We start from the raw sequence: 19135 nt of genomic DNA, 5'->3' as shown, positions 1-19135 counted from the left end.
TATATGGACAGATAGTGACAGAACAAGGGGGAATGGTTTTAAACTGAAAGAGGGCGGGTTCAGATTAGATTTTAGGAGGAAATTCTTCCCTGTGAGGGTGGTGAGGCCCTGGCACAGGTTGCCCAGAGAAGCTCTGGCTGCCCCATCCCTGGAAGTGTTCAAGACCAGATTGGACAAGGCTTGGAGCAACCTGGTCTAGTGGAAGGAGTCCCTGCCTATGGCAGGGGGGTTGGAACTGATCTTTATGGTCCCTTCCAACCCAAACCAGTCTGTGATTCTAAGAAATAGCATTTCCTTTTTCTTATCCAGCAAGGCATTTGGTTGGAGTTACTACCTCCAGGAGCGTGCTGTAGCCACTGACAGAGAGCACAAAGGCAGTTTCCTGAATAAGAAATATTTACACTCCTCAGTCACTCTCATTTTCAGCCTGGTACATCCATGCCAGCTAAGCTGGAGTCAGGAACCATTCCAGCTCTCTCAGGTAGACCTGCTGCCAACTGTGTTAGTTCTGTTGGCAGATCTTCTAGGATGACCATCCTTACTTAGATGAACGGTCATTTAAGTAGGTCTCTTGTCTCTCTTTTTTTTTTCTTTTTAGTTTCTTTTATAAAAAGCATCAGTACCAGAGTGGGAGGTCTTGCTGCCTTTGGGTGCTGGCAGCACATTGCCTGGATACTGTGTGGTGACAGGTGAAGACAAGGAGTATTACAAACACATATTTCAACTTGGAGAAACATATATAGCACTGTGATAGGAGAAATGTAGGTTTGATTTCTTCAGTATGTGCTGAGTTTGTTATATTTTTCTGGTTGGCAGGGAAGGCAGATGTTGCCCTTTATAATTCAGGGGCTCATGTATGTGGGAGAGCAAAGCAACAGAAGGAGCAGCTTCTGCTTTCCCCGCTGTGATGGGTTTGGGGAGCCTTGGGCAGAGGCAGCTGGACTCCCTTCAGCTTTACCTGTTCTTAAATTGCTCTCAGTTCAGCTTTTTAAAGCACCACATAAAACCTGGAAGGGTCCAGGTGTGAGTGTGGGGAGAGAAATCACTAGGACAGGAGTGTGTGTGCCAAGTGTTGTTAGCTTAAGGTGAGTGGTGAATAACCCCCAGATTCTCACTATCTGCCCCCAAATCTCTTCTACAAAGGAGATTGGGGATTTACAAAAAAAAAAAAAGTAATTAATAAAAAATAAGGGAATTAAGAAAACCAAACCAGCCAATAAAGATGGATATTTAGATGATTTGTGTCCACAATCAAATAGTATTTTTTTTAATTTTGCTGCTTATTATATTGTGGAAGGGCTTGACTGACAGGCAGTTTTCATGCTGGTGACCAGTGGCATTACTAGGTACTTTATTTTCTTATTTTTCCAGACACTTTAGGAGTAAACAGACCCTGTACTTCATGCAGCAAAGAGAAGCTTTTCCAGCACCACCTTCTCAATACAGTGATACAAAGACTGCCTATAATTAAATATAACTACATGTTTCCAGTGCCCATGGGATTAATTTCTTAAGACCAGGAGCCCAGGAGACTTTCAAATACAGCAACAGCATGGAGTAAATGTTATCTAGGATGTCTTCCAAATGAAGAATACTATGTAAATAATGGTAATGCTACTCTTTGATAACATACTGATTTAGAGAAATGCAGCCTGCCAAAGCAGCATTTTTCTTAAAAATAGGGTAAGGACTGGTGGGTGAAGATTAAAGTTGTCATGCATGACCTGTTGCTCACTGCTGAGGCTGCACGTGGGGCTGTGTTTTGTAATAGTGTGGAATAACGTGTCCTAACATAAAGCTTGAGCAAAACCCTTTTCATCTTCCATAAAACTCACTTTGTAAGTAAAATACAGCAAATCCTCATCTCTGAAATACCACTTACAAATGTGCTTCTGGTGACTGGGTTTGCAAGGAGCAGTAGTGAATGATGGAGATGGGTTAAATTTTGTCTGTGGACTACTGTGTTCTGGTTTTTATCACAAGTGCTGTCGTTCAGGGGAGAAAAAAAAAACCCTACACCTAGAAAAGCTTAATTTAGATTTAGAACCTTTGTATCTGTGTTGTCGCTCTGCTCTAATCTAAAACTTATGTTTTGCTTTTAAAGAAAGAAGAACTGTTTTAAGCCCAGTTCTAAACAAACTCGGTGAAAGTTGTTGAGTGTGACACAAAATGTGGAGCAGTTCTGTGAAACGCATTTTTTTCCCCCCAATACTTTGGCTGCAGGGAAGTAACTGTTTCTCTTTGTGTAAGGCATGACTTTGCCTTTCTATTAACTCTTTTTTCTTCTAAAGGCAGATAGGCATTTAGTATTAATACAAATTAATAAATCATCGACCATATGTGAACAATGAAAATGTGTATCTCACATTTTCTGGGTCTGGTATAATTGTAGTTGTGTTTTGGTTCAAAATTAAGCAATCGAAGCAGGTTAGACTTATTATGCACTGATCTGCTGATCTCCATCCTAACTCAGGTTGTTACAGCAATGTAATAATCTCAAGGTTGCATGTCATGACCTTGTTTTATGCACTACATATTGGAAGATCTAGGCAGAATTATGTTTGTTTAAAGACAGTGTAACAGCTGCAGTGTTGGTCCTTGTCAGGCCATTCTATCTTCAGTAGAAGTAAAAAGCATTTTTTGGGAGTTGCTTAATTTCTGACTTTTTATTTTTTTTAGTGTGTTTTTATAACCCTAAAACCATAATTGCAGATCTTGAGAAAATTGTTTAATTTACTTAACAGCTGCCATTGTGCCCCCTTTCGCAAATCAGAATTACAAATGGGAAATATTTACTAGTTGGAGTTACAGTGTAAATACCCCATTAACTTCTTGTTGCTGATTTCAGTAATTGGACCCGCTCCTAGAGACAGCCAAGCAAGGGAGATTACCCAGGGAATGCTTGTTTCTGAAGATGCAGCTTCCTTCCTGATTAAAAAAGAAGAGAAACGGGGGGAGCAGTTTCCTGTTGGAATCCTCACTTGAAGGGAGGCTGGGCAGCCGTGCCTCCCCCTGCTCCAGCTGGACTTGGTGTGGAGGCGTTCTCTGATGAGCCATGTCCAAAACCACTTTTACAAGAGCAGTTGGGGTTTGCCTGTGCAGGCAGAGCTGGGATTTAAAGAGGTTTTTGCTCCTCTCTCATCTGCTTTTAATGCACAGCCACGACAGGCAGTATCTCCGAGGTTAAGGCTGGATAAAGGCTGTTCTGTTCCTAAGGTTTGGAATTTTCTCGTAACGACCTAACAGTGACACTCAACCCAAAATTTCAGCTGTGTGTAAAAAAAAAAAATGCGGTCTGACCTCGATATATATGATGTGAAAGATGAATAATAGCAGCACTGCAGGCAAAATCTTCCCTGTGACAGCCCAGCCCTGCAGTGGAGGGTTCAGGAATTTGGCTGCGCTTTTGGAAATGGGCCTCGCGATTCCGCCGGAGAGATGTTGGAGCTCAGACAGAGCCCAGCACACAACGGCTTTGTTGGAGGGTTGGCTCTGTGCTTATGGCAGGAAACTGGAGGAAAACCTGACTTTTCTACCTACAGTATGTGGTGGTTTGTTTTGAATGAAGCCAAGGCTGCGTTTCAGTCTTGTTTTTGGAAGTAAAACCATGCTCCCAGGCTTGGGAACCACAGCAGCTGAGAGCTACAACCACTGGAGATGACAATTAGGGCCTGACTCTCTGCTTCCTTAATTCAGTAGGGATTTCTTCACTTCTTTAAGGACAAACTCCCTTTCTCTGTTAATCCAGAGTGAGCTGTTAAATAAGAACCATACATTCAGAGTAGGTTTAGGTGAGGTGTTAGGAAGAAATTCTTCCCTTTGAGGGTGGTGAGACAGTGGCACAGGTTGCCCAGAAAAGCTGGGGCTGCCCCATCCCTGGAAGGGTTCAAGGTCAGGTTGGAGAGGGCTTGGAGCAACCTGGTCTAGTGGAAGGTGTCCCTGCCCATGGCAGGGAGTTGGAACAGGATGGTTTTTTAGGTCCCTTCTGACCAAAACATTCTGTGATTTCATGGTGTGGTGGTGTGATAAAGCTGACAGGTCTCAGGACCCTATGATTTCCAAGGGTATCCAGAGCATCTCCACGTCACTGCATTTTGCAGACACCCTTGCTTGGGCACCCAAGGTACCCAGGTATGTGGCTGCCTTTCAGAGCATTGCCATCCCACCTTTCACACTGGTGTGGAGCTCCACAGAGCAGAGCCTGCCAGAGGGAATAGGTTGAAGTAAATGAAAAGAAAGTTCAGATGTTTTCGGTCTGAGAGTGAAATTGCAGAAGGCCCTTAGAGCTCTGACTTATTGTGCAATCTCTGTAAGTAATTTGTAATCAAAATACCTTTGCACATGTCACTTCCATATTTCCTGTAATAAAACAGCAAGAGCAATTAAGATTTTGGACCATAATCTTCTACAAACTTCTAAAAATGAGTGGGCTGGGGATTTTTTTTGACTTATGGCTGAAATAGCCAATTTTAAATTTTTGATTGCTTCAAAAAGGTTTGGTAATAGCTATTTCAATAAATTATTTTTCTTTTAACTGTAGCCTGACAAAACTGTTACTTGGTAACATAATTGATCTGAAGTTGACTTCTTAAAAAAAAGAAACCTAAGTAAGAAACCAGAAGAACTCTTCACCAAACTGGAAGTTATCTGTACTCTGGTCACCCAGCATGTGACCTACTGGGCTTTGTGCATTTCAGATCAAAAAAGAATCAGTAAATATATTGCCATATGCATGCAAACGTGTCTAATAACACTCCGTGTATCTGTAATGCTGTTCTGCCACGGTTCAGAAAGTTGTCTGTGGTCTTGGCATTCCTCAGGAAACGTTGGATTAATATAGCTGCCTTTGTCACAGTATTTTTTCCCTGTTTAAGTAGGTGTGTGAAGGCTGGTGCTACGTAAATGAATTACACGGAAGGCTTTGGAGGAAGAAGGGGCTTGTAAACGAGACTGAAATTAATGAATATGAGAATTAGAAATCAAAACTTTATGTTTAGTCTGAGGAGAAACAATTCCTTAAACCGTAACCACATGGCTGTTTCTTGTTTGCATCAACTCTGGTTGACTGTTATTGTCTTCTGGTAATTCTCTGGGGCAGTGGCCTGACTTTGTTGAATGAGCCAATTGTTTTCCTTTGTGTTGCCCATCAAGTGAGTCCCCATCTGGTTTGTATCAGACTGTTTTCACAGCCAACAACTGCTGCCTTTTCTATATCCTGACACTTAAGGGCCCCATGCTATCAAAGCATTGCTGTGATAGCCTGTCTGGCTGGGCCCGTACAGCTGTGCCGTGCAGCTTGAAGCCATTACCCCAGTAATGGTAACTTAGAACTTGAACTGGCTCTTATTCCCACTGGTGTCGTGTGTACAGTGAACAGAATACATTTTTGTTGAACTCAGTGTTCCACACACAAAAAGGAAAAAAAGAAAAAAAAGAAAAAATCCTTTAAAGCTCTCGTTCGACTTTGTGTGATTGGTGAGTTTTTGTTTTCCGGCAGCTTCCTGTATCTAGAGGCAGTTTTGTGTTCTTCTAGAAATTAATGAATACAAGGCAAGCCATATTCAGTTAAGGCACTGTTGTTATTACTTACTTTTATGGTACATTAAAGCTCAATAAGTGAAAATTAAACAAGCAAATGGTTCTTAATGAGGATTTTTCTTATCAGATTTAGGAGAGGTTTCCAGGAAACTTTCCGTGCGTGATAAATGTAGGTTGTGTGAATGATGCTGCACTTTGGATACTCTGCTACTCCCTTTCCAAGTATCTCTCTAAAAATACAGAGCAAGGAACAGTGAGTCTGTACTAACCTGTTTCAGGGAAGGATTGGAGAACTCTGTTGCAGTAGAGTTAAAACTGTGTTGCAGTTTGCATTGCAGAATCACTGAGAGGCCCCAGGCATGATCCAGGTCCTTTCCAGGCTTCCAGCATGGCAGGAGACAGTCCTGTTGCAAGAGATCTTGCAACATGTGTCTTCTCTCTCTCCAAGATTGAAAAAAAAATCCCTCTATTGCATCAAATAAGAGTGACATTCAAATGATGTGTATAAAGAAAGATGATCTTGAAGCATTTGTTCTCTCCTGCACTTGTGTAGGCAGTGTAATGATGAGGGGAAACATATTCCACAACTTGTAGATGTATTGAATATTAAGTATATTCTGGATTCAATTATTACATGATATTTAAGAGAGAGAGAGAAAGGAAATAATGGATAATGTTTCTAAAATTTCTGGTCTTACTGTGAGCATGTGCAAGAAACTGCTGGAAAACAACTTGATTTATCTGATACTTGCAGAGTAAGTGTTCCTGAACCTGGAAGTGCATGTGTGTGTGTATGTGCATAATGTGAATGAATTTGCTTTGAGTAACATGCTGGGGAGCCATTAAATTCCATGAGACTCATGAGATAAGCCTTTCTTTGCCATTGTGCTTTTCCTGCTGGCACACACTGGATGTCAGATTAGGATTGTGCAAAGTAATTGGGTCTGTGTCACTGTCAGGTGTGTGGAGGGTTTGCAAAAGCTGCTTTCTTAAGGAGCTTTGCATAATTGCTGTTCCTATGAACCCTGTACAGCTCCTAAATTCAGGTGTGTGCTCTGGAGTGGTGAACAGAGCCAGGTGTCTGGGCCCTTCACCTCGGGGGTCTTTTCCAGCCTGGAGGGTTCTGCTATTCCAAGTTGTGTCCCATCACCACAGAATCCACACTCTGCAAGGAAGCTGCTCCCTCACATGCTGACTGGATTTCCATGCACAGTCCTTTGCAGTGCAGATTTCCCTGCATTTTAGCCAGGAATATTTAAACCCAGAGAACTGATAAATTATTTTCATTCAGGCTGCTTACAGGCTCTGTTAATCTTGCCTGTGACCCCAAGCAATGAGGAAAGGTACTGATGAACTGGGTGCACACCAGGTTTGGCACCGAGAGCTTGAACTGGGAAGAGTCAATGCCCTGCATTTCATACCAGTTAGCAGAGATTGAGGTGTTACTGATGTTAAAATCAGCAGTGATGTGTCTAAGAGAGAGTTAAGGAGGAGGTGCAGTGTGCTCAATATGCAGAATACATGTAGAGCAGTACATTTCTACAGCTCATTTATTTGAACTAATTTAAAGCTGAGATTCACCCAAGTATTGCAAAGGAATCTTGGTTTTACTCATTCCCATGTAACAGGCCAAGGTTCTTGGATTCTTTTATTTTTTTATTTATTTTTTTTTTACCAGGAGGAATGCTTATCTCTATTGCACGAAGTTTAATCACTTTAGATTGCAACAAACTTTAAAATAGCACAAGATAAAAATACACATTTGCTCTCAGACCTCTCCAAGTTTCTGACCCTGGGCATTAGACTGTAGAGGCAGCATTACTTGTCATCACACTGGCTGTTCACTTCAAGAGCAGGTCAGAATAGGGGCTGGACAGAGACAGGACCAGAGGAAATGGCCTCAAGTTGCCCCAGGGGAGGTTTACATTGGATACTGTGAAAAATTTCTTCACTGAAAGGTGGTCAGGCATTGGAACAGTCTGCCCAGGGAAGTGTTGGAATCACCATCCCTAAAAGGGTTCCAAAAAGTGTGGATGTGGCACTTTGGGGACATGGTTTAGTGGTGAACATCGTGGTGTTGGGTTAATGGTTGGACTTGATGATCTTAGAGGTGTTTTCCAACCTAAAGGATTCTATGATTCTATAATAGTGGGCTGCCAGAAGATCTTCCAGCAAAGAATTTAATGTTTTCCTTATTTGAACATGTGCTTTCCGAGCTCACATTTACTTGCCTCTCTAAACTTCCTAGAACTGCTTATTCCTATACCTTTTCCAAAGGCCATTGATGTGCACAAATGGCCTGTAGTGCACAAATGGCCATCTTCTGCTGCCAAACAAAAAGGCTTGCAAAGAGGTATTTTTAATAAGTTTTTTTGTTCCTGTGCTAGAAATGTGCACAGAGATGTCCTGGAATTTATTAGACTGACCATTGGAAAATGCTAGCTGTATAGGGCTGGCTTTGTTCTGTCTTGTTTTGGCTTTTTCCTGGGGAAAACATTCATCATCCCCTTTTGAAAAGGTGTAATTACAAGAATTTTGAGTAATTGTGCTGTAGGTATAAGCATTTTAATATGGCAGATCATTGTAATGGTAGTACAGTTATAGGAGTCTTGGAAAACTGTTTCCATATGGGGAATCCCATGACTTTAGAAGTGAAAATCACCAAAACTGCATATAGTTGTATGATTATTTAAGTATTCAGAGTAGAGAAATACAGCTATTTTGTTTGTGGTCATCTAGAAAAACACTTGTTATTGAAGTGGTTTTTTTTCATGCTGAGTGTACCTTATTTAATATTTTATTATAAGACTGCATTTAGTGATTCTGTATGTGAAGAGTGACTTGCAAAGACAAAATTCTGCTCTGCAGCTCTGCCCTTGAGGCAGAAAATTTCCTCTTTTCTTTCTGATACCCAACTTTCACTCAAATCTGGGTGCAGATTCCTGCCACGGCTGGAGGGGATAAAACCTCCTTGCCCAGGAAATCCTCTTGTCTGTTGGAGGGAGAGCTCACCAAGGTCTCCCATCACACTTTTAAGTGATAGAAAGCAGCTTGTGACTTCTTACCCTGGTTCTCTGAAAGTTGTCCTCCGACATTCCTAAGGATGTTTTGGATACTCTTGTGCCTGGGAATTAGCAGGGCTGGACAGTGTGTCTTGCTTGGTGAGCACAGGCAGTGCAAACAGATAAACATGCCCAGGCTTGACTTGCAGCATATCCTGGACCTGTCTGATAAGTAGAGATGATCACAGGTGCATCCCAAGGGATGTGGATGCATCCACCACACATCCAAGGCTGTGTGAGAGCAGCATGTGGGAGTAGCTGTCAGTAATTCCCTCTTGCCTTCAGATCGATGCATCCAAGCACTGAGACTCCAGAGTATCCCAGTGCATATCCTGGCCAGTACTCTGACAAAAGAGCACCATTTGCTTAGGGGATCACAGAATCATGGAATGGTTTGGCGTGGAAAACCATAAACTATCTCGTTCCAACCCCCTGCTGTGGGCTGGGACACCTTCCACTAGTTGAGGTTGCTCCAAGGCCCCTCCAACCTGGCCCTGAACACTTCCAGGGGTGGGGGATCCAGAGCCTCACTGGGACACCCATCTACATTTTCAGTGGGAACTGGGAAGATTAATTTTCAAACCTTAATTTCAAACGTCACCGACTCCGGTCGCTCAACTTTAATTACTCGTGTCAGATATTTTTTGATTATTATTCAATAAAAGCAGGCCATAAGAATTAAAAAGATGCTTTGATTTTTATGTCTTTTCCTTGCCACTCCCCACGCAGGCTGTGGCTGCTGTTTTGTGCAGCACAGTGGAACGATGTAGATAAGCTGCAGGCACTATTGCTGCAATTAATATCATTAAGATATAAGGTCTCTGTGGAGCCAGTCCTACTGCTGGGTTTGCACTCACTGACTCTGCTTCCTGAGGGAATTCTGCAGAACTTTATCTCAGAATTAAGTGTGAATTCCCACGATTGATCATTCGAGTTCCTTTTTCTTACCTTCTTTATTTTGCTTCAGATACTGGCATTAAAATGTCCTTTGGAGCCCCAAAACATGAAGGTGTGAGTAACAGAATATACAACACAAACATGCTTTTAAAATTACCTTCCTGACCACTTGCCAGTTAGATTTTGCATAAAATTAGGAAAAAAAAATTGGTGTGTAGGTGATATTTAGTTTTACTGGATAAGTAAAATATTAATTACACCATTTGATCTGCAGTTTTTTAATTATCACTTGTCAGATTCTCCTGATTCCACCAGCTGTTTACCTTGGTTGTCTCTTGTGGATTTAGGGATTACTCCTCCCCCAGCCCTTGCACAAGATACACGTTTTCCTGGTGGTTTTTCAAAGACTCTGGACCAGTAAGGAACCAATTCCTTGGTTTTTTACTTTGAAATAAAAGCTACTGCTTCAGTATTTACCAGAGACCCTCATCTCAGTTCTCAGGAAAATGCTTGCAGCCAAGAAACAGCAGTGCTTAAAAATTAAGAAAAGGCTGTTTGTTTTGAGCCAATTGCACATCCAAAAATCACAGTATGGAAAAATCAAATGGACTTTTAATATTTCTTCTTAGTATTAATAATTATTGCATTCATTTGGAAAGATCATTACACATCTTTTGGAAGGGATTTGCTGGGAAACAGCAGCAAGAGCTGTGGCCAGGGAACGAATTTGTTAAGCAGTGAGATATTCAACAGAGCAAAAGATGCCAGATCTAAAGGAGCAGAGTAGGTTTTAGGCACCAAAAGGAAATATTTATTTAGTAAACTCTGCAATCTCGTTCCTGGATGTTTTTGGAGCTGCTTTCTGTCTGCCCTTCCCTGCCGGTCTCTGTGTGAGGATTTTGAAAAATCTGGTTCTGGTTTATTTAATGTATTTCTAGTTTTCATTCTGTTTAGTGTTGCTATTGATGGGAACGTGGTGTTTTGGAAAACGGCTGAACCTGAAACTCCGACGCGAGAGGAGGGGAAAAAAAAATCATTTTCAAATATTCTGCTTTGAAAAATTTGTGAGCTGCTGGGCCTGGCCCCACCCTCCTTTGCTGGCTCGGGATCTGCATTTATTTTCTTTTTTGGAAATATTTATTTGGGGTATACATTGGGGGTTACACAAACAAACAACCAGAGCCAAGCGCGTGTGTGTGCACGTGTTTATTTTGTGTGTGCCTGTGTGCAGGGTTTCTGTGAGTACATTACGCCATGGGAGGGTGGAATTTGCCAAGTTTAGGTCAAAACTTGAGCTGAACTCATACTATATAGTTTTCTGTCTCCACTGGTGTCTGTGGCCCACTTACAGAAGTTTATGAGTTGGCTGAGGCCTTTGAGAATGAAACTGTGTTTTTTCAGCTCGAGCAGTAGACTCGTGCTTTTAGATCCAGGCATTTTTGGCTACAGTCCTGCAGATGTCTGTCCATTTCTGTGAAACAACTCAAGTGTTTTAATTGTAAATCTACCCCTTTCATGTAACTCAGCCCTAGAAATTTGGCCTTGTTTTGCCTACGGTCTTTTCTGTTTGTCATGGAACCAGCTAAGTTGGGGCAGTCTGGGTTGGAGTTACAGAAACAGAGCTGCAGGATTTACAGGACACCTTGTTCTTGCTCTCTGTGTTTCTGTCCCCGTGGAAGGCAGAGTCTCACCTGCAGCCAGGTAAATGCTTGGCACAGTGTTCAACAAAGAGAAGAGGGTCCCTGTCCTAAAAAGCACATTTGTGGCAGAGCTGAGAAAGGCCACCTTCTCCTGAATAACCTGAAGAAGCCTATGGATTCAAGGTGGCCAGGGCTAGAAAAGCTCTGGAGGAGGAACTGTCCTTTCTAATGAATGGAGAACAACTTCGTCTAAACAATTGGATTATTTGAGAAACTGTTGATGGTCCTGCTTATTCCTGAGAAAGTTGTATTATTTACCATCTCAAAGCCATGTGACTTAATTCTTTACCTTACCCAGTTCCAGCTTGATATGCCATTAAATTCCAGAAACATTGAATAGCCAGTATGCACAGTACAGATAGACATGAGTCTGGACTGGATCTACTCTATAATTATAATCAATAATAACAACAGAACTGACATTGCAGTGCATTTTCTCCTGTCAGTGTAGCCTTCAGAATTACTTACATCAAAACATGGATGTTTCTTATCAGTATGTGTTAGCCCAACAAGTCTGGAATCAGTTTGGTTTTGCTGAAAGTGCTGCATGTTGGGTTGCTGTCCTTGGTAACTTGCCTGTACAAACATGTATGGAAATGAGTGAATTTTAGTTTGGTATCAACCCATGGAGACATACATAGGACACACGTTGGCACAAATGTGTTATGTCACTTCTTTACTTGCAGGTAAGAGGTGCAGGTAAGAGAGGCTGAGAGAGCTGGGGTGGTTCAGCCCGGAGAAGAGAAGGCTCTGGGGAGACCTTGAGCCCCTTCCAGTGCCTAAAGGGCTCCAAGAGAGCTGGAGAGGGACTTTGGACAAGTGATGGAGTGACAGGACCAGGGGGAATGGCTTCACAGTGACAGAGGGCAGGGTTAGGTTGGATATTGGGAAAACATTGTTGGCTGTGAGGGTGGCGAGACCCTGGCACAGGTTGCCCAGAGAAACTGGGGCTGCCACAACCCTGGAAGTGTTCAAGGCCATGTTGGATGGAGCTCTGAGCAACCTGCTCTAGTGGAAGGTGTCCCTGCCATGTTGGAACTGGATGGTCTTTAAGGTCCCTTCCAACCCAAACTGTCCTGTGATTCTGTGAAGTGTTTCTGTGATAGTGGTTCTGTTACCTTTGGGGCTGTAGATATTCTTTTACTTTACTTTAGTCTTTCCTTTAAAGCATTTCTTACAACTCTGTTGCCCTGCTAATGGTCTTTGTAACTACTCACCAGATGTAAATTTTTTTATGTAAGGGAAAAGCAAAATGGGGGAATGACACAGGAAAAAAAAACTCCACACATTCATTGAAGATTTTTAGATGCAGAGTTACAGATCTGCAGGTGCTGTGCTATCCCAGTGCTCAGAACACTTGAGCTAATGCCATCTGGAGGAAGTTATTTGTTGGGACAGGACAGTGTTTTAAACTTTGAAGTGAAGAATAAACAAAGTGAAGCAGCTGGAATCTGGCAGAAGAAGAAACGAGCCATTCCTATCAGCCCGTGCTATTAAAGGAATGAGAGCACTGGGGTTGTTTTTGCATATGCTTGGAAGTTTATTCTTGCTCTAGAACTGAGCTGCTTTGGTTGTTGTGTTGGGGAGTAGAGGGAGGATTGTTTTGCAATTTTAGGAAGTAATATGTAGGTAATTACAGTAATTATAGGTCTGGTTTTCTACTGACACAATAACCTGGGTCCTAATTCCTCAAACCCCTCCCTGTTTATTGTCCTGATGGAGAGAGACTGTTTACCAGAGCATGGAGTGACAGGACAAGGGGGAATGGCTTCAAAATGAAAGAGAGTAAGTTTAGATTGGATATTAGGAAAAAATTCTTCCCTGTGAGGGTGATGAGGCCCTGGCACAGGTTGCCCAGAGAAGCTGTGGATGCCCCTTCCCTGGAAATATTCAAGGCCAGGTTGGATGGAAGAACCTGGTCTAGTGGAAGGTGTTCCTGCCCACAGCAGGGTGTTGGAATGAGGTGGTCTTGAAGGTCCCTTCCAACCCAAACCACTCTGTGTATCTGTGATAACACTTTTCACTTACAAGATAGGGGTCTGTTTCATCTCCAGAGAGATTTAAATCAGGAGTTTTATTTAATATATGGAGTCGAAGGAGTTAAAGCACATGGTTCTCATTTGGCTTAAAAGTCAGACTTGTTTAGTCTTTTTATTTTGCCAAATAGAAAAAAATTTAAAAGAAAGATTTAAACATTTTTCTTTGTTCTTATTGTTGCCATATGGTATTGGGAACCAAACCTCCCTTCAGTGGGGTTAATTCCTTTTTTATTTGGCATCCATTCACCACACACTCATCTATAGCTGATTCTCTGTGTGACGGTGCCTTGTAGAGAAAAACTCCCTTCACAGGTCACTGGATGGTTGACACACCATTAATTTTTATGCTTCTGTTAAACAGAGGTCTGGAAATTTAGTACTGTACATGAATTTGTTATAGATTGCCAAGAACAGGAAAAATCTCTAATCTGAAATCTGACCTTTTCCATCAGTGGGTCACCAAGATGTTTTCAGTCACTCGTGAGTTTTTAGCAGTCAAGGACTCTCACACTCTCACTGAGTGTCAGTTTTCACAGTTTATATGAATTTATCCTGTTAGCTGGTGACAAAGACTTTGGAAAACCAGAGGTCACCTGAGGTCATGCGCTCCATTTATTGGATTTTAACGAGCAAAATTTTTATAAATACACCTAACTACATGATTAGAAAATTGTACTGAGCTCTCCCAGAGTCTCTAAACAAGGGGGAAAAAAAAAGTCATGAAGGCTACCTGCCTTCCTGCCCTGCTTTTTAAAGGGAAGAATTTTCCATTCCTTTTTTATGACTTATCACAAGATCCTAACCACTGCAATTTGCATATTTGTGCTGGTGAAGAACTCAGTGTTTAAGAGGAAACCAACTTAGTGTTGGTTATGAACTGCTCTCTGAGGGGGGGAAGATATAAAACAGAATATCACCTTCTTAAAGAAGGAGCAGGCCAGGGGCTGTACAAACACTGTCACTGGGGGACAGCAACAGGCATAAATATTTGTGTATTTATTCACATACCCATCCTACATGTGTATATGATGTGTTACATGCACTGTGCCTGCACGTGGTTACATTCAACAAAAGGTAATAATGATAAAGCACACGAGAGAATAACTTAGTAACTGCGTTTTTTGGGCCAATGCAGAGTTTCAGGACGAGCAGGTTTCCATCCTGGGAAGTTGCAGTCATGGAGCAGAATCTCCCATGTAGCTGAAATAGGATATCCAGAGTTTTTTCGCAGTTAAAATGCTGAAAATCCACATTCTGTATTTTCTGTGTGCATCTAACAGAGTCCAGGTCTTCAGACTTCTGTCTTTTAAAAAGGGAAATGCTGACTTTGGGTATTTTTAAGGTTATTTAGATAACTCAGGGCCTGGTAACTTTTATATTGAACAAGTAGAGGGAATTATTCCTTTAAGTTTTTTGTGTCTTAGCATTTTATATCTGTCGTAAAATTGGACTGTAGTCTGTCTGTAAAACATATTAAAGTACGTGTTAGGAAGAATGCAGACTAATATGATACTTTCTTTTAGCACTCCCAGAATCAAAGACTTGAGAAATTACTACAGAGCCCTGGGATAAGGGAATATTCTTTTCTTTTTTCCTTCCATTTTTTTCTTTTTTTTTTTTTTCCTTTTTTTTTAAGAAACCTGAAAACAGCTGTTGAAACAATGACATCATGGAATGTGACACGACTGTGGAAATTATTAACAAAGTCAAGCTTTGAAAGCTTCAAGCTCCATACAGAGCTGGAGAGTTGCTTTAGTGTGTGGGATGATTTATAGGGTTTCCTTGGGCACTGCACAGTCACGTCCTTACTGTGTGTCAGCTCCACGTCTGACCAAATAAACCCTCTGCTTTCCTTCAGTTCCCTTTCTCAAAAACCTTCTTGTGTCACTCAAACATGGCCACAGAATCAAATAATGAAATCACAGAATGGTTTGGGTTGGAAGGGACTTCAAAGACCATCCAGTTCCAACCCCCCTGCCGTGGGCAGGGACACCTTCCACTATCCCAGGTTGCTCCAAGCCCCATCCAACCTGGCCTTGGACACTTCCAGGGATGGGGCAGCCACAGCTTCTCTGGGCAACCTGTGCCAGGGCCTCACCACTCTCAAGGCCAAGAATTTTTTCCCCAACATCTAAACCTGCCCTCCTTCAGCTTAAGGCCATTTCCCCTTGTCCCATCACTCCATGCTCTTGTCAAAAGTTCCTCTCCAGCTCTCTTGGAGCCCCTGTAGGTCCTGGAAAGCTGCTCTAAGGTCTCCCCAGAGCCTTCTCTCTTTTCTCTTCTCTTCTCTTCTCTTCTCTTCTCTTCTCTTCTCTTCTCTTCTCTTCTCTTCTCTTCTCTTCTCTTCTCTTCTCTTCTCTTCTCTTCTCTTCTCTTCTCTTCTCTTCTCTTCTCTTCTCTTCTCTTCTCTTCTCTTCTCTTCTCTTCTCTTCTCTTCTCTTCTCTTCTCTTCTCTTCTCTTCTCTTCTCTTCTCTTCTCTTCTCTTCTCTTCTCGACCCGACCCTCTCCTCTTCTCTTCTCTTTTCCTCTCCTCTCCGACCCTCTCCGACCCTCTCCTCTCCTCTCCTCTTCTCTTTTCTCTTCTCTTCTCTTCTCTCTCCTCTCCGACCCTCTCCGACCCTCTCCTCTCTCTTCTCTCCTCTCCTCTCCAACCCTCTCCTCTTCTCTGCTGATTCCCTGGGGACACAAAAAGTGCTCCTGTGCTCCTGCTGCCTTCCTGAATGGCAACAGGCTTGGCTGGCACAGGTCACCCCATATGATGGCTTCACTGTCTTTGACCTAGTCCATGTTTGACTTCCCAGGCTGCTGGCTGCTGTTGTGGCATGGAGAACACCCGATGGAATTTTATTTTAGCAGTGGGTTTTTGTTTTAATTAGCCATTTGGAGTGTGCTTTGCTACAAGTCGGATGAATGCAGATTACTGCTTCAGTGACATAGCAGATAATTAACTGGGGTGAAAGAAGGCCTAACTTCTTGGTTTTATTGGGAAAATAGTGTTCTAATTGCCTAGTTTATCACAGAGGAAGGGGGAATTGTTACAGCTTCCTGGAATGAAAACAAACTCCGAGACAGCCTTTGCTGTTCTACATGGACTCAGATATGTGTTTGTTTTGCATGTAGCTGCTGCCCTTAAATGTCCCCAGGAAAACTGAAATCTCAGAATGCTCTTTCTGTAGTTTTGTGAATGCTGTGCTGTTCTTCTTCTAATGCCATTTCTTCTGTCTTCCTTCGTTCTGTGTCTCCAGCCTGAACCATGCCTTGCTCTTCCTGCTCCGTGAATTGATTCATCTTATCCCCCTCCTCTGGCTAAATACATTAATTTTTGCCCATGACTCTTCTCCCATCCCATCTCTGGGATGTTCATACTTACAATGCAGATGGGTGTCCACAGTGAGGTTGTGGATCCCCCATCCCTGGAAGTGTTCAAGGCCAGGTTGGACAGGGCTTGGAGCAACCTGGTCTAGTGGAAGGTGTCCCTGCCCATGGCAGGGGGGTGGAACAAGATGAACTTTAAGGTCCCTTCCAACCCAAACCATTCTGTGATTCTGTGATTCTGTATATGCACAGAAATTCATCCCTTTGTTGTCTGATAAGAACTCTGATGGCTAAAGCAGCACCCTTTGCACTGGGGACAGTAAGGGTGCCTGTGTACCTGTACTTCCATGACTTCAGTAGAGTTCAGCCATTTGTCACAGACAGCAAATAATGACTTCAGTTTTCCTCTTTCCTTTTCTCTTTTTTTTTTTTTTTTTATTTTTTAGGAGAAGATGCTGCCCCACATTTGAATCCCCAGGTTTCTGCAGCCAAGGTGTCGGTGCAGCTGCCTGCCAGAAGCACAGGAGACGAGACACAGAGCGTGAGCAGTGCACGGGGAGATTCGGATTCTTCAGGGACAGACACATTTTAAAGCTTATGGCTGTTTATGACAGTCACTGTCTAAAGATTTCGTGCTTGGTGCATTTGTCTGTCTAGTGTGATAGTCTGGGTGTTCCATCAAAATAACAGTCTTTCAGCACTGTTTATTTTCTACTGTTTTTCTGATAATTTTGTTATTGTTTTAAATTAAGACAATGATTGTCTGTGAATATATCAGGTATTTTTAAGCAAATAAATTGCAGTTCTTTCAGAATCATTGTGAGTTTAAGTCAATAAAGGCCTTTTAAATATTTATTGTATTACAGGTGAAGGTGATTGGTATTAAAATCCACTGCAAAGGTCCGTCTCACTGATGGAAAAAATGCTTGTTTAATATCACATCAGTATTGTCAAAATGTTGAGCAAAAGAGAGATATATTTGAAACCAAAGTTTGCAAGAAAACTGTGTTTCTAAGTATCTTCAGAGCCTGTTCCTCATTAGAAGACTGCTATGACAAGCCAATAATTCAACATGACATGTAAAAGAGACCATTAGAGTTTGTATTGTAATTATGAGGAATTTATTTTTTCAGAATTAGGAGAGTTTTTCAGCGTTTTTGTGTTTGTTTCCCTGAAGTTTCTTTTTTTTTTCTGTCTTGAAACACCTCTGAATGGGAGATTGTGTGGGTAAGGTTACTTGCTTACATTTTTAATGTAATTTTTTTCCTTCTCATGAGACAGAATTAGTTCCTTTGGTGTCAGCCCTCCAGAATCTCAGTCAGAAATGCTGCAGTGATGGTGAACAGCAAGAGTCCTTGGGCACAGTGCCACCCTCACAGGGGCTGCTCCATTTTTTGTTGCCTCCATCAGGACAATGAGGTTGTTCCAGCAGTGACAGGAGGAAGGTAGGATTGTCTGCTCCAAGCAGCATCCAAACAGACTAAAAAAGTAGGAATTCAGACATGTTCCTGTAGGAAAACTAGGAAAGAACTCTTCTCCAAGCAGGGCAAACACAGCTTTTGCTCTATTCCTCATCCACTCTGAGCTTTTCATCTGTGAGAAAGAGGGGATACTGTGGCACTTTCAAAGACATGAGGTGTGAAGGCATCTCTCAAAAGCTTGGGAAGAAAACACTTGGGTTGACTTGTACCTTGTGACAGTGGGGCATAAAACTTCATCTCCACGGCTTCACTGTGTCACTGATGAGAGACACTGTTGCAGATGCTCATAACCATGAGCAGTTCCCATTACTCTTGTTTTATGGAGCCTGCACTGATTTCATCTCTTCTTCACAGAGAAAGATCAGAAACTCCTTTTGGTTTTGTGTTGATCTCATTCACCACAAGGTTTGGTAGATTTGCTGGAGCATCTGCAGGGGTGGATGGAAAGAGAGAGAGCTTCAACCCTTTCAAGGTCAGTGATATCCTGAGGATTCAACTTTAATGGGTGTCTCTCAAGCACCTGAGAGACTTGGGCTCTTGTCTGTTGTGACAGACATGTAAATAGCACATTTAGGGGGGGTAAAAGGGTAAAAGTGTGTCAGGCTTTGTGCAAAATGCAACATTGATTTAAAAAAAAGAAAAAGTACAAATGAGAACATGGAAACACAGGATGTCCTGGGTTGGAAGGGACCTTAAATACCATCTTGTTCCACCCCCCTGCCATGGGCAGGGACACTTTCTACTAGAGCAGGTTGCTCCAAGCCCCACCCAACACTTCCCAGGGATGGGGCATCCACAGCTTCTCTGGGCAACCTGTGCCAGGGCCTCACCACCCTCACAGCCAAGAATTTCTTCCCAATATCCAGTCTGTGATATGGCATCACTGGGAGCTGGATTTCAGCATATGATGCCACAAACATTGTCTCCAGAGGTAAAGGTGCTTCTCACTGTCCTTGTGCTGATTGCTGCTCTCTGTGGAACTCCTCTGTAAATCAGACTGTTGACCCAATCAATGCTTTATATAAACAGCAGCCTTTTGGGGGATGATGGAGGTGTTTTTTTACCCTGCAGCAGGTTGTTACAAGTGATTGCATTAGAACAA

At 42.3% G+C, this 19135-nt stretch overlaps 1 protein-coding gene across 1 annotated transcript in view; it reads left to right on the top strand.

Moving 5' to 3' along the window:
• Positions 1-17366, top strand: part of KIAA0586 (KIAA0586 ortholog) — a 72768-nt gene extending 55402 nt beyond the window's left edge. The window contains exon 30 of the mRNA XM_029964300.1: positions 16999-17366. Within this exon, the coding sequence (XP_029820160.1) occupies positions 16999-17144 (146 nt within the window). The 3' untranslated portion in view covers positions 17145-17366. The remainder of the gene's footprint in view (positions 1-16998) is intronic.
• The last annotated feature ends 1769 nt before the right edge of the window (positions 17367-19135 follow it).

This window comes from Manacus vitellinus, unplaced genomic scaffold, assembly GCF_001715985.3.
Source record: "Manacus vitellinus isolate BGI_N305 unplaced genomic scaffold, ASM171598v3 scaffold_6_pilon, whole genome shotgun sequence".
NCBI classification, from domain to species: Eukaryota; Metazoa; Chordata; class Aves; order Passeriformes; family Pipridae; genus Manacus; species Manacus vitellinus.
The sequence above is the reverse complement of the archived record's forward strand: the minus strand, read 5'-3'. Positions and strand labels throughout refer to the sequence as shown.